Here is a 16185-nt window from a genome sequence, read left to right on the forward strand (position 1 = left end):
GATTTGGGTGTCACTCAGCTCTATGACTATGGTTCTACCCAGGACTCATTTTTGTCATGTCCCAGAGCTCAGTAAATGATATCCTGGGGGTGAGAGCAATTTCCCAGGCTGATTCCTGGAAGTCCTGTTTGATATTCCCTTGCTCTCACCCCTGACATCAAAAAGATCTCTAAAGAGTCCATCTCCACGGTGACCACTCTATTCCAGTCCTGTGGTGGACTTCCAGTCGCCTCACTTTCCATCCTTCTCTGTCTTGTTCCTGTGTCTCCCCTGATGGACCTAATTCAGACTTGTAAATATGGCTCAACAGAGCCCCTGCCCATCACTCCAGCCTCCAAGACCAAGTCATCCACTCTCTGTTATTTTGGCTCCATCCAAACTGGTCTCCTTTGATCTCTCCAAAGCTTAGGCAAGCTTTCTTTTCTGCCTAGAAACTTCATATGCACACACACACACACATAAACACACGCACACACGCACTGTGCTCTCTTTCTCAACATATCCAACCATGCACTCTACCTCCTATCCAGTCTTATGATTTGGGTAGTAATCATAAGTAATATTCTCATCTGTTGAATGTGGCCAAAAACCAGAAGTCTCCCTCTCCCCCCTTATTTTTCATAGTGTGTGTGTGTATGCAGGTCACAGGACAATTGTGTTCCCTCTTCTTGTTTCTGTCACCAAGCTGGCCCTCAAGCTTCCAGACAATTCTCCTGTCTCTGCCTCCCATTTCACAATAGGCATTCTGGGATGACAGGTGAGTTTCCAGGGATCGAGCTCAGGTCACCAGGCTTGTGTGGCAGGCACTTTTACCCATTGAACCACCTCCCTGACACCTCTGTTTGGTTTTCTGAGCATGTCTTGTGAAGTTTGAACCCAGACTGGCTTCCTTATGTGACTGAGGATGGGCTTGGACTCATGATCCTCCTGAGTGCTGGGATTACAGGTTTGCACCATCACAGCCAGCTACTATCCTGTTTCAAACAGACCTCATATGTATAACGGCCAAAGCAAACCACAGCCCTCTCTAGACTGTAGTCTGCATTGCTGGAGCTGAACCTTTCTTAATCCACATGAGGAACTGAGAGTCAGCTGGAGTCTGGAGAATAAAAGAAAGAACACACACTCCTACCACAGTGTTTCAACAGAATCCCTTTCAACACTTTCCAAATGAGTGGGCTTCAGTTATCTGACACCTTCCCTTTGGAGGGCACACTCTTCAACAATGGTAGACAAACAAGGCCTCACTGTGTTCACTAATCCCTGGATAGCGTCAGCGACTTTGGCTCAGAGTCTGGAGTTGACATTTTCCTCAAAGGCCACATCTAGCTTTTGCTTGGAAAGGGATTATCTAAGTACATGACCAAACTGGCCTCTCGCGCAGAGAACATTTAATATTTGATGGTGGCTGAAAGAAATGGCTTCCATAACAAAATGTCCTCTTCTGAGACATCTTCTAAATAGTAAACTAAATGGTAATCCAAAAATATCTATCACTGTGGTAATGCCTGGTATACTCCCACCATAAATCTGAGGTCGTTTCTGTAAGCTTACCCAAAGAGCAGAAGATGCATTGTTATATTAATGAAATTCCCATCAGATAACTGAATTTACCCCTAAGGTAGGAGCAGACAAAACACATTCAATTTATCACAAACAGTTTTTAGAGCGAATGCTAAATCTTATGGGTCACAAGTTCATGCAGAGATAATCAATGACACTGAAAAGAAAAATGCCAGGTGGAAACAGATTATACTTCAGATACCCTCTGACCTTCTGTCTGTTCTCTGGAGCCCAGGGAAGCATATTTTACCTCTATGTGGAATCGCTCTAGCGTTCCAGCAGCTCTCAGAGAAGCAGTTTAAATCTATGTTTAAACACTTTATTATGCTTAGCTTGAGTGATTTTAAAAGCAGAATCTGGTATAAACCAGATCTTGTAATTTGAAATGTATTCAGAAAAAGCTGGAAAGAGGCAAGCCTGTATCAGAAAGGGAGTTAGCATGTTGTCAAGTTGAGGGAATATTCCTATGCTATGACAGTATGGGGGGGAGCAGTTAATATAGATATTGTGAGAATAACACCCCCACTACCGAGGGGGAGAACTTCCATTATTACTATTTATTATTTTTGTGGTCCGTGGGATGGAGCTCAGGGCCTTACACACACTGGGAAAGTGTTCTTTTACTATATTTCATTCACAGGCCTGTTATTTCTTTAAACACACGACTCAGAGGCAGACATGGTGCTACAGGCTTGCAATCCCAACCCTTGTAAGGCCAGGGCAGAAGAGTCCAAGTTTTCAGCCAACCTGGACAACACAATGAGTTCGCAGCCAGCCTGATAGCGTGTCACAAAAATTCAAGCAGAGAGTTTGGAAAATAGTATAGATAAAATGTAATTTGTAGATTTAATTCAGGCGTCTTCCAGACTGTTCTCGAACCTTTCAACTTTTGCTAACAGGTAAAGAAGCAATAAAAAAAATCTGATACCTGAAAGGGTAATTGCCATTAGGAATATCAGAAAGGGCAAACCAAGCTGCCTCTGTTTTATGGTAAGTAGACTATTTATAATGGGATGAACAAATAAACCTAGAAAGTGTGTAAAACCAGTAGAAAGGGCTTGTGACTTCCAAGATGTCATGTGTTTCCGTGTGTGTACATATGTGCAATACACTTGGTCCTAGGAGTCGAGCTAGGTTGAAAGAAGTCATTTTCGAGCTTAAAGATAAAGCTAATCTTGCCTGTATCTCCAAAGATTAGGAAATTCAGTCAATTTCATGCTTGTTTTAATAACCAAGTGAAATTATTCTGCATGGTAGAAATGGCAGCTGAGCGTTAGAGCAACGAGAACGGAGCCCAAGCAAAGCCTGGTTTAGCAGGAAATGAGATGTGAGATACAATTAATCTAAGGATTCTAACACAGCCATATAAAGCAGGCAGTGAGGCCAGCGTCCCAGGAATGGATCCCATCTCCCACTTCAGGGTGCAGCAAGAGTCTGTCCGTTAGGTGAGGAAAGACATAATGATTGATACTCATGACTGCCTACTATCTTAGGAGGAACAAAAATTAAGCTATATCTTTATATCCTAGACTATACTAAAATAAGTTCCACATTGAAGAACTAAATATAGAATAACAGATTGTCTTAAACTATACTGAATTAAGAAGTAAACGTTCATGAGGTCAAGATTTTTAAAAAAAATGTCTTTGCGTGTGTGTCTGAGTGTGGAGGCCAGAGGTTGATGTGGGCACCTTCCGGGATCATACTACACCTTAGCTGTTTTCATTTTAAAACAATAAAGTTTTGCATATATATGATACATATTTATGGAATATCCATACACCTCTATACATCATATCATGCTCAAATCAAGGTTGTTTATCTTTCTTCTCCATGAGAATATTCAACATCCTTTTTTGAAACAGTCTTTTTAATTTTTTGTTTAGATGGGATCTCTCACTGAACCTGGAACTCACTGATTGGGTAAACTGACTGCTAATGAGATCTAGGGACCCACCATTGCTGGAGTTAGAGACACACCCTGCCGCACCTGGCTTTTACATGGGTGCTGGGGACCTGAAGTGTGGTCCTTGAGTTTGGGGCTAAGACCTCTAGCCCCAGGTATTATTTTAAATTTAGAAGCAATAAAGAGACTCATCAAGGAAAAGAAGTCCATTTAGCTATACAAAAATAGTAACATTTGTCGGAAAAAAGGAGACGTGTAATGACAGCTTCTAATATATATATGGCTAGGCATGGTTGAACATGTCTTAATCCCAGAATAGGAGGAGAAGCAGGTGAATCTCTGTGAGTTCAAAGCCAGCCTGCTCTACATAATGAGCTTTAGACCAGACTACATAGTGATACCCTGTCTTAAAACAAACAAACAAATAAATAATTCTAACCCTGTTTTTGTAGGGTTTCTATTGCTACGATAAACTATCGTGACCCAAAGCGACTTGGGGAGGAAAGGGTTTATATTTCAGCTTACAGTTCCACGTGACAGTCCAGGACGTCAGCATGGGCACTAAAGGCAGGAACCTAGGGGCAGGAGCTGCTGCAGAGCCCATGGTGGACTTTGCTAACTGACTTGTTCCTCATGGCTCAGTTTGCTTTCTTATACCACCCACGACCACCTGGCCAGGGTGGCACCATCCACGGCAGGATGAGCCCTTCCATATCAACCGTTAACCCGGGCCTGGTCTCAGGCCAGTCCAGTGTGGGCCTTTTTCCACCTGGGATTCCCTTTTCTCAAAGAATTCCAGCTCGCATCAAGATGAAAAAAGAAACTGAGACAAAATCATGTCAAGGGACCATTTGAGGGGTTAGCGATATTTTTTTTTTAAACTTGTTTTCATCATTCTAAAATGATGTGTATATGTGTGGGTATGTGTGCCTGAGTGCAGGGGCCTGCAGAGCCCAGCACAGGGCCCTGGATCAGGTCCTGAAGCTAGACTTACGGGTGGATGCAAATGAGCTGACTTGGGTGCCGGGAACCATACTCTGCAAGAGCCATATAAGCCATATAAGCCTTCAAGCCATCGCTCCAGCCCTACTGATTAGCTATCTCTAAAAGGACACCGATACTGAACACATTATTGTCATGAACTCAAGTGGTCACCAGGAAGTCAGCCTCAGTGTCTTTGCATAATCTCCCATCCCCGGAATTACAAGCACCCTGGGCTTCCCTCAATCTAGGTGCGTGCATTCGAATCTAGTATTGCAGCTGAATTTGACGAATGATGGCAGCAATAACACCTGGTGAGAACTCATTTCAAACTCAGAAACTCTGAGTGGCTGTGGGAGTTGATACTCCTACAGTTAAACATTGGTTGAAGTTGCAATCAGGAGCGTAACATCACTCCAGTGCGTAAAGTTATCCACTACTTCATAAGGTTCAGTTACTTTGAGCTGATTTACTCCTAGGTAATATACTTGGAGTCAAGCATAAAGTTAAATATTATGTAGGAAATGGCAATTATAAGTAAAAGTGAATACAAGACTGGAGTTATTCGGTCTTTGAAAATCTGAAAAAACAAAACAGAGAATATGCACTCTAAATAGTATGACTGTAGGCAACTACTTCCTGGGTTGCAATAAATTCAGGAAATTTCTCTCACTGCTTGGCCACCAGGAAACCCAGAGCTAATGTGAGTATTAACATGCTAAGTCCTGGTCTTGTACTTTTAACATCCCTATTCTTTATTTCAGTTTCTCTAATGTTTTAAAGTGTCAAGATGTCCTCTTGGAAGAAAAACAAATGAAAATTTCAAAACAAACCATGTCTTATCAGTTAACAGCACTGTCCACTCTTCTATGGAACTCAGGCTCAGCTCCCAGCACCCACACGGCAGCTCATAACCAATTCTGAGGGATTCAATGCCCTCTTCTGGCCTCTGCAGGCACCTGACAGGCACATGATGCACAACATGGGTACAGGCAAAACACTCACACATGTACAATAAAAAATTAAACAATAAAATATCTGGGCTGGAGAGGTGGCTCAGCAGTTAAGAACACTGACTGCTCTTCCAGGGGATCTGGGTTCAATTCCCAGCACTCACATGGCAGCTCACAACAGTCAGGACAGAGAAATCCTGTCTCAGAAAAAAAGGAAGTAGACGTGAGTGTATCTGGAAAGGGAGAGGAAGGGGATCAATGGAAGTGGAAGGGGACAAAAGACGGAAAAGTATGTGGGAATATAATTGAATACATTATGTGCAGACATGAAAATACCTAATGAAACTCATTGCTATGCATAGTCAATATACATTGATAAAAGCTGTTCTTTTATATAAAATCTCACTATGTAGTCCTGACTGGCCTGGAACTCATCATGTAGACAACCTTGAACTCATAGAGATCTGCCTGCTTCTGCCTCCCAAATGCTGGGATTAAAAGCATGTGCCACTACACTTAGCTTTTGTTTCTTAAACATAAAAAACATGCTTTGAAAAGCTATCAGGTAGGGGCTGCTGGTGAGATGGCTCAGCAGTTAAGAGCATCAGCTGCTCTTCCGGAGGTCCTGGTTTGTTTCATTCCTAGCAGGCACATGGTGTCTCGCAACCACCTGTGACTCCAGCTCCGAGGGATCCGCCAGACCCCTTTCTGGCCTCTGTGTGCACTGCATGCACGCAGCACAGACACGCATGCGAGCAAGACACCCACACATGTACGAAATGGAGGTCATCAAGGTCTCTGAGCAGGGTTGAGAGTGAGTGGTCTTGCATAAGGCGCTCTCAAGTCCGTCTCTGACCCTGAGCCGTTCTGTCTGTCTGTACAAGGGAGCTGATCCCACAGGCCTTGCAAGGAGGGTCAGAGACCTGGGCTCAGGCAGCCTGTAGCGAGTCAGCAGCAGAGCAGCTGCCCAAGTTCCTTCAGAGGGGTGCGTCTCTCCAGCACCTACATTGTCACTTCAACTCTTGGGCAGGGCCAGATGGGGAATCCCAGACGGAAACAAAGGCTTTGAAAGTTTAAAGTTCTCTTGTAGCAGTCATTTCAGATCTGTATTTGATATCATCTTACTTTGTTTAGAAAGAAATGGGGACTGGGAAAGGAACAGCTGCTGGAAATGAGAACAGGGAAAGAATATAAACTCTTAAATTAAATGCAACAAAAGAGTATGATGTCTGAGCATGTGTGTGTGTGTGTGTGTGTGTGTGTGTGTGTGTGTGTGAGAGAGAGAGAGAGAGAGAGAGAGAGAGAGAGAGAGAGAGAGAGAGAGAGAGAGAGAGTGAGTGAGTTTGGGGTGAGTGTGTTCGTATATATGGGTATATGTTGGGGTAGGGGTATCAGGAAAGACAATCCACTCAAACTGCTGGCCTGGTCACCTGTCCTATCCTCTGCATATGGCAGACAATCAAAGCCAAGCCAGACACAGCAAACCCTAGGTCCTTTTAGAACAGGCACTGCCTCCCACAGGGCACCAAACCTCTACAGACAGACACCTCTGCCAGCCCAGGAGCCTTACCGGGCTGAGCTGTCCCTGGAGCGCCGAAGCCATCTTGCCACCATTTGTTCTAGTCTGTGTGCTTTCCGAGTCTGGGATAAACCGCCCTCCAGCTCTTCCATTTACCTAAATGGTATGAATGAAAGAAGAACATTCTTAGGACACAGACCCAAACCTGGTACAAGGACTCTGCCACATCCATGCGATGCTTTCTGTGCCCGCCCATCCGAAGACCCGCCCATCCGAAGACCCGCCCATCCGAAGACCCGCCCATCCGAAGACCCAATGAGGAATAACTAGCTCCCCTTCAAACTCAGATCATCCCAGTACACAGAGCAAATGCTTCGGCAACCCCTGCATGAAGACTCCAGGCTTGTGGTAAACAGAATGCCTTTGTGTCTCACACATACGGATGATGGAATTAAAAAAAGGTAAGGTTTCGCTGTTTATTGTCGCCAGGACCTGCCAGCTCGTGGCAGCATTCTTTCCAGATTTTTTGCTTGTTTTGTTACTTTGAGATGAGGTCTTGCTATGTGCCCAGGCTGGTCTTGAACTGATGAACCTCTTACCTCAGCCTCCAAGTGATGGATTTACAGGTATGTAGCATCACACCCAGCAAGACATAATTCCTTTTTTTTAAAAAAGATTTGTTTCATTTTATGTGTAGTACACAATATATATGCATGCCTTTGTGCCCACAGAGGCCAGAAGACAGTGTAGAATCCACTTGAACTGGAGTTACAGATGCTTGTGAGCCACCATGTGGGTGCTGGGAATCAAATTCAAGTCCTCTGGAAGAGCAGCCAGTGCTCTGCCCTGAAACGCCTCCACAGCCCATGGGAGCACTCTTAGTTATACGATGGCACAGTCTTCTGAGTGCTGTTTTTGCTCAATGTTTTATACTTAATTTTTAAATAGCTAATTCACCTGCATAATTTCATATCAGCTTACAAAAAAAGGTATGTAGGCTTTGCATTGTGACGGGATGGAGAGGGGTGTAGCTTGGTTTGTAGAGTGCTTGCTCAGCATTCAAAGAGCCTTGGGTTGAAGTCCCAGTACCTCATAAACTGGCACCAGGTACAATCCAGGACTCAGGAAGTGGAGGTAGGGAGATCAGAAGTGAAAGCTTTTCTTCAACTATGTGGCAAGTTTCAGGTGGGCTACGTGAGGCCCTGTCTTAGAAAAAGATTGTTAAGAAGGTAACCCTTAAGTCTTCTTCTTCTTTTTGGTTTCTCTGTATTGTTTTTGGGGGCTGTCCTGGAACTCGCTCTGTAGACCAGGCTGGCCTCGAACTCAGAGATCCGCCTGCCTCTGCCTCCCAGGTTGCTGGGATTAAAGGTGTGTGCCACCAACGCCCGGCACCCTTAATCTTCTTACCATGGTAAAAACTTACCCATACAGTAAGTAACCCCTTCCACCCAGCTCCTGAGCCCATTTTATTCACTCTCCTGGGCTTCTTTATGACCGCACAAGTAAATACAAACAAGGATTTTATACTTCCTCAGTTTGGAAGGGAGCACACCCTCTGTGCTGTTCTGCACCAGGGTTTTCTCTTCTCTTTTGAATATCTACCCTGGATAACTCAGTGCATAGACTCATGTGGGGACACCAGACCTTGAGCAGAAACCCACTTCCCCTTCGGCCTGGGAGCAGGCATCTATGTAATGTTTACTGAAAACAATTCAGTGCTTTAAAGCTTGATAGGGCTCAGATAAGGGCTGGCTCACTGAAATACCATGCCTTCCACACCTCCTATGGCTAGATGCCTCTTCCTGCCCCCTGTGGTGTCTCCCCGATTCTGGGGCCGGAGATTAAACCACCAGCCAGGAGGGTGAGAAGTGGAAAGAATGGTATGTAAATGGATGGCAAAAGTCCTTAAAAAGGGAAGCCCTTTTTCTTGCAGAGACTTCTCCAGAGATTTCGCCAGAGACTTCTCCAGAGATTTCGCCAGAGACTGCTCCTGAGATTTCGCCTGAGAGCTCTCCTAAGCGGACTGGGGTCAACTCCTAAGCTGACTTGGGAAATATAAAGTTTTCTTAAAGCAACCGACCGGTCTCTGTGTCATCTATCCCGACCACCTCGCTACATTCTTGGATGCAGGCCGCACAGCAGGTGCGACAGACTCATTCTTCATTCTTTTTGCCAACTGATTATTCCACTGTATGGACTGTACCATAATTTAAAAAGTAGTCTTCTATTGATAGACCTTTGGGTCATTGCCAATCTTCTGCTATTACAAACAATACTCAATGAGTTATGTAGTACACACGTCATTTCTGCATGTAGACAATTGTGTATCCTGATAGATAAGTCACGTGCACTTGTGCTTTGATAGATGGTGTCAGGTCACCAAGAAGAGAGATGTCTCAAGATTAATGTTTCATAAATCAATGCATATCGATATTTCCATTGTCTAATCCACTTCAGTTTTTAAAAACACTGGTCTCAATACACCAAAGTAATTTCATCATAACCCAATAAATAACCACACAAAATAAAATACAACAGTGGAAGACAAAATTGTATACAAAGCAAATAAAAACAAATTATAAGCAATTACACTGTTTAATACTATTCAACTGCTCAAGAAAACCTTGGAAACAAGGGGAATTTTTTTTTCAAGGCAGGGTTTCTCTGTGTGTAGTCCTGGCTGTCCTGGAACTCCCTTTATAGACCAGACTGTCCTCAAACTCACAGAGATCCACCTGCATCTATCTCCCAAGTTCTGGGATTAAAGGAGTGTGCAACCACCTCCTGGCTGACAAGAATTATTAAGAAAAATATAAGTCATCTACAAAGACCCTAGAAGGGGCAGGATATCTAAAACCCCAGTTACCACCCAGATTTATCCCTCTCTCTCCAAACAAACAGCAAGGATAGGTTCAAAGGTGAGTTTTTACAAATCTGTAAGATGAGGTTCATCCAGGTGAATTGCTTCAGTTTGATTTTCTGTAAATGTTTTGTTTTTGAAAGCTGGGGATGTATCTCAATTGCTTGCCTAGCATGCACAATTTGAGCTCAATCCCACACAGACCAGGTGTGGGGGGTGCCACATGCCTAGAGTCATAACTTCAAGTGCAAAACTATCCTTGGTCACACAATATGTTTAAGACCAAACAGGGTTACATGATACCCTGTCTCAAAATGAAGGCACACACATCCCAAACAGAAACTTTATTTTTTATTTGGGAGTAATTTGGGATGTATAAGAAATTGCAAAGGAAACACAGAGTTGCCATCTGCCTTGCACTCAGTTTTCTGAAAAACAATTATCTTACATAATCGTTAATACTTTTTGCAAAGCTAAGACATTAACATCAGCACAATACTATTAACCAAACTGCAGGCATTATTAAAATCTCACCAGTTTCCCCAATGTTCCTTTTCTATTCCAGGACCCAATACAAGACACTATTTGCTCGTAGCCATTTTATTTTTCCCTAATGCTGTTTTGCATAGGGAAGTCTCTAGCTGGTAGGACCAGCATGACACAAACACCAGTTCTAACCAAAATGGTATAGTGAGATGAAAGTGCGGCCTCCCTAGGACTAGCAAAAGTGAGTGTCTGAGAAATAATGAGGAAGGGTCCAATGAGCATGGACACCCCAAACCGATCGCCTTGAGAACCTGGTAAATGGAAGCAAGCAACAAACTAATGAACAGAAGGTTTTGCAAGGGCTGGCAGCGAAGCTTGAACACACCACGAGTGTAAGTAACAAGCAGAAAGCTTGTCGAAGTAACCGCTGAGCCAAAGCCAGTCCCTAATGAACAGAAGGTGAATATGGACACAGGCTATGACAAAACATAAATTCTAGGCCGTGATCCTCCACGTTCCAGAGGCAGCCACATCTTGTGACACACTAGCAGACGTGAAAGTGAAACTCGAGAGTGAGCAGATTCGGCGGTATTGGACACCCTGTCACCACAGCTGCCTTCAACTCTAGCAAAGTGCATAATGTTGCTATCAACGACTCCTTCATTGACCTCAGCTACATGGCCTACATGTTCCAGTGTGACTCTATCCGTGGCAAGTTCCACAGCACGGTCAAAGCTGAGAAGGGAAACCTTGTCATCAATGGGAATGAAGGCCACCACCTTCCAGGATCAAGATGTTCACATCAAATGGGGGTGATGGTGGTGCCAAGTATTTCGTGGACTTTACTGGTGTCAGAGACCAAAGGGTCAGCATTTCTGCCTCTTCTGCCAAGGCTCCCATGTTTGTGATGGGCATGAAGCACCTGAAGTGTGGTAACTCACTCAAGACAGTCAGCAAGGCCTCTCCTGCACCACCTACCCACCGGGCAAGGTCATCCAAGACAGCTTCCCATCGTCAGGGGGCTCATGACCACAGTCCATATCATCCTGTAGATGGCCCCTATGGGAAGCTGCCATAATGGCTGTTGGGCTGCCTAGATCATCGTCGCCCCCTCACCCCACCCCACTCCTCCATCCCCCCATCCCCTATTCCTCTACCCCCCGGCCCCCTGCCACTGGCCCTGCCAAAGCTGTGGACAAGGTCATCCTAGAGCTAAGCAGGAAGCTCACTGTAGATCTGACCTGCAGCCTAGAGAAAGCTAGAGATACAACGGTATCAAGAAGCCGGTGAAACAGGCACCGGAGGGCCTCGGAACCCAGCTATCCCGGGACCAGGTTGTCTCCGGCAGCTTTAACAGCAGTGCCCGCTCTTCTACCTCTAACGCTGGGCCTGATGTTGCCCTCATCAGCCTCGCTGTCAGGCTCATTTCCTGGTGTACCAACAAATATGGCTACCGATAGTGGACAGTCCACATGGCCTCCAAGACAATCAACCCAACAAGGCTATGAGAGGATGAGAGTCACTGTCCATACTCAGTCCCAACAACACTTAGCATCTCAGTCCCAACAACACTGAGCATCATCTCAGTCCCAACAACACTGAGCATCATCTCAGTCCCAACAACACTGAGCATCTCAGTCCCAACAACACTGAGCATCTCAGTCCCAACAACACTGAGCATCATCTCAGTCCCAAAACACTGAGCATCTCAGTCCCAACAACACTGAGCATCTCCCCCAAATTTCTATCCGGACCCCAAGAGGAAGGGGTGGGCTTAAGGAGTCCTATCAGAACAAGAAAGAACCCCTGGAAATGAAAAGATTGCTGAAATAAATGCAATCAAATATTTAACAAACTCAGCCTGTGAAACATCACAGAGTAACCAAGGGCTTGGAGTGGGAAGAAGGCTCAGTGGGTAAAGTGTTTGCCATGCAAGGACAGAAGTTCGGCTCTCCAAACCCTACATAAATGTGTGGTGGGTGTGGCAGCCTGCTGGTAAATCCAGCCTCAGAAGGCAGAGACAGGCTCCTGGGTGCAAGCTGACTGGTTAGACTAGCCATATTGGTGAGCTCTGGCTTCAAGTGAGAGTCTATGTCTCCATGAAAAGGTAAAAAGTAATGACGGCTGACATCAGCACATGCCTACACACACTCAAACTTGAAAACACACACACAGATAATTATAAAAAATGACAACAAGAGAAAGAGAAAGTAACCGAATACCGAAAGCTGAGAAACATAAATAAATGGACAGTGTCAACAATGTGGGAGGTCTAGTATCCACATAAAGCTGACTCTAGAGGTGAGAAGAAGCAGAGATGAGGACACTGCCCGTGGAAGTTTCAGTAAGAACAGCCTCCCAGAAGCTCATGTTTGAATGGTTAGGCATCAGGGAGTTATACCACTTAAGAATTGGGAGGCGTGGCCTTGTCGGAGTAGGTGTGGTCTTATTGGAGAACGTATGTTACTGGAGATGGGCTTTGAAGCTTCAAAAGCCCAAGCCAGGCCTAGTATCACTTTCTTCTTGCTGCCTGCAGATCCAGATGTAGAACCCTCAGCTCCTTCTCCAGCATCATGTCTGCCTGTGCGCCACCATGATGATAATGAACTGAACCTCTCTCTAAAACCAGTAGAGTTTTCCACAAAGAACCCAAATTTCCAGATTGAGGATATCTACCAAAGTAAGGGCAGCTGATCACACCTGTGCCATCTAATGGGGAGCCAGAGGCAGAGGAAAGGGCCGTGAGTTTGAGGCCAGCCTCGTCTATACAGTGAGAGTCTCCCCAACCCACTCCCAAAGTCATCCTGTATAGTGAATGAAAAACAGCAGGGAACAACACTATACATTTTTATTTTATTTTGTCTTTGGAGACAGGGTCTCACTAAGTATCCCTGGCTGGCTTGGAACTCACAAGACATCCACCTGCCTCTGTCTTCAAGTGCTAAGAATAAAGCTACAGGAACTATAACAGGCAAAGTTTTTAAAAGTAGAAACAGAAAAAAATCTTCTAAACATTTGGTAGGAAAAATAGATCAAACATAAAAATTGCTAATAAAAACGGCATTAGGCTGAAAGCTCACATGTTACACAGGCTGCTGCTCTTGAAGAGGCCCCAAGTCCAGTCTCCAGCATGCACAGGAGGAGACTCACAACCACTTGTAACTTCAGCTCCAAGGGCAAGTGCACATGTGTGTGCATACACATGTGCACACACGCATACAAATAGAAATAAATCTTTGTTACAAAGGACAGAAAAGCATGGCTCACTGTTTTGGCTCAACACTGGGTACTATTTATATCTTTACAATAATGTAAACACTGAGATGATTTCTCAAAATAATAATATGATAACACAGGGAAATACAGTGAAGGGAAATTGTGTAGGTGTGTATGAGTTAATCCTCATTCACCATAATAGCTAGTTATCATAATTAACAAATTATGTAATAGCAATATGAGAATGTTTCTCATGGGGTTGAGAATGTGTCTCAGTTGGTAAAGCTGTGGCCTAGCATGCAAAGCCCGGAGGTTAGGGAGGTCATTATCGGCTACATAGGGACTTCAAGGCCAGCCTTGGCTAAACTCTGTCTCTAAAAAGAAAAAATATTTTCAGAGATATGAAGTAAAATGCCAGAGTAAACAACTAGAAGAGTTTGAAGATACTATTTCTAGGGGGTGAAAGTTGCCCATTTATCCTAGAAGTTTTTACATTATTGTTTTTTAATTTTAAATTATTCCTACTTAGGTTTCAGGCTAAAATGATATAGACTTAGAGAAAAGCATTAGAAAGTACAGTGAAAGTAAAATCATCTATAATCCCACTCTCCAATGTTAGCTTCATTTATCATTCTTTCATTTTTACACATGTACATTTTTGTTTGTTTTGTTTTGTTTGTGTTTCTCTGCATAGCCCTGGCTGTCCTTGAGCTCACAGAGATCCGCCTGCTTCTGCCTCCCGGGTGATGCGATTAAAGGTGTGCGCCACCACTGCCCAGCTCGTTTTTAAATTAAAATGAGTTTTTATGCTTTTCCCTCTTATAGTTTCATGAACATCATTCCATATCATATGCAAGTATTTATGCTATCATTTCAAATGACTTTATGGTATACAGTCTCTTCTCTGGTTATACTTTTTAGTAACTATCATCATATATTTGTGTTGTTTTCAATCGTCACTTTTACAAAACTGTGGAGTTGAGTCTCTTGGTAAAGGGCTTGCCACAAGCCGGGTGGTGGTGGCTCACGCCTTTAATCCCAGCACTCGGGAGGCAGAGGCAGATGGATCTCTGTGAGTTCCAGGCCTGGCTGGACCGACAGCCTCCAAAACAATACAGAGAAACCCTGTCTCGTAAAACCAAAAAAAAAGGGCTTGCCACAAAACCATGAAATGCTGAGTGCCCGTACACAGGGCCAGGTGTGAAGACAGGCAGAAAAAGAAATTCCCTGGGATCTGCTGGCCAGTCAAGTGTAGTGGTAAGCTCCAGATTCAGTGAGAGACCTTGTCTCAAAACTAATGTGGAAAAGGACAGAAGATAACACTCAGCATTGACCTCAGCTATCCATATGCATACATGTGTATACACATACACACCGATCTTTGCAATGAAAATCCTAGTCATGGCAGATGGCCACTTACCAGATATTTTCTTGAGACAAATATCTAGCAGTGAAATTATTTAAGCATATATTCTTTGTGTTTCTTTGTTGTTGTTTAAGAACGGGTCTTTCTATGTAGCACTGACTGTCCTGGAACTATGCACACAGGGCTGGCCTAGAACTCATAGGGATCCCCGTGACTCTCCCTCCCAAGTGTTGGGATTAAGAGTGTGTGCCACCATGCCCTGCTGTGTATCTTCATTAAAAAAAATCTTAAGTCTACATTGCTTTCAAGAAAGCAACCATTTCTTAGCTATCAGCATGATGAAAACAGTGCTGAACTCTTGACCCACATATTTATACTCCTGGGCCTCAGTTGTTAAGAGCAATGGCTGCTTCTCCAAAGAACCCAGGTTTGGTTCCCCACACCCACATGACAACTTGCACCTGTCTAGACTCCAGTTCTAGGACTCTGACGCCCTCTTCTGGCCTCTGTGAGCAGTGTACACCGGTGGCATACAAACATGCAGGCAAAACACATCCACAGCCATAAAAGAAAAATAACTGAGACAATTTTAAATATCTATATTTTGAGTAATGTGGAAGGTGAAAAGTAAATATTCATACTCTCATAAACACTAAACTAATCCCTGAGGAATATGTTCTAGCTAAGCATTGGTGGTGCACGCCTTTAATCTCAGTACTTGGGAGGCAGAGGCAGGCGGATCTCTGTCAGTTTGAGGCCAGTCTAGTCCGCAGAGTGAGTTCCAGGACAACCTCTAAAGCTACACAGAGAAACCTTGTCTCGAAAAACCAAAAAAAGAAAAAAAAAAAAAGAATATGTTCTAGGATCAGGTGGTAAAGGCACACACCCTTAATCCCAGCACTCAGTGGGCAGAAGCAGGCGGATCTCTGTGAGTTCCAGGACAGCCTGGTCTACATATTGAGTTCCAGGATAGCTAAGGCTGTTACACAGAGAAACCCTGTCTCAAAAAACTAAAAAGAAAGAAAGAATAAAAGGAAGGAAGGAAGGAAGGATATGTTCTAATAGGATGGAGAAAGTTATGTCTGGCTATTGGTTCAAACATACTTGGAAAAATATAGAAAATGTCACCCCATCACGTTAAAATAACCCAAAATACCCATTCCACTTCAAGCATCACCCCAGAGGTCACATGACCAACATCTGTTAACACTATGCTAACTCACACCTAAGTTTACAGAAAACCATTATTTTATATATTAAACTATGTTTTCCACAAAAATAGGATGTTGTACTCCTCTACTTACTTTTCTTTCTAAAGATAGAGTCTCACTGTGC

The 16185-nt window shown here is 43.9% G+C and overlaps 1 protein-coding gene across 5 annotated transcripts in view; it reads right to left on the reverse strand.

The window, feature by feature from the left end:
* Positions 1-16185, reverse strand: part of Frmpd1 (FERM and PDZ domain containing 1) — a 169977-nt gene that overhangs the window by 46454 nt on the left and 107338 nt on the right. For all 5 annotated transcript variants that reach the window (XM_021232300.2, XM_021232301.2, XM_005078749.3 and 2 more), the window contains exon 2: positions 6974-7078. In XM_021232300.2, the coding sequence (XP_021087959.1) occupies positions 6974-7074 (101 nt within the window). In that variant the 5' untranslated portion in view covers positions 7075-7078. The remainder of the gene's footprint in view (positions 1-6973; positions 7079-16185) is intronic.

The sequence above is a fragment of the Mesocricetus auratus genome, unplaced genomic scaffold (assembly GCF_017639785.1).
Source record: "Mesocricetus auratus isolate SY011 unplaced genomic scaffold, BCM_Maur_2.0 Super-Scaffold_6730, whole genome shotgun sequence".
Lineage (NCBI taxonomy): Eukaryota > Metazoa > Chordata > Mammalia > Rodentia > Cricetidae > Mesocricetus > Mesocricetus auratus.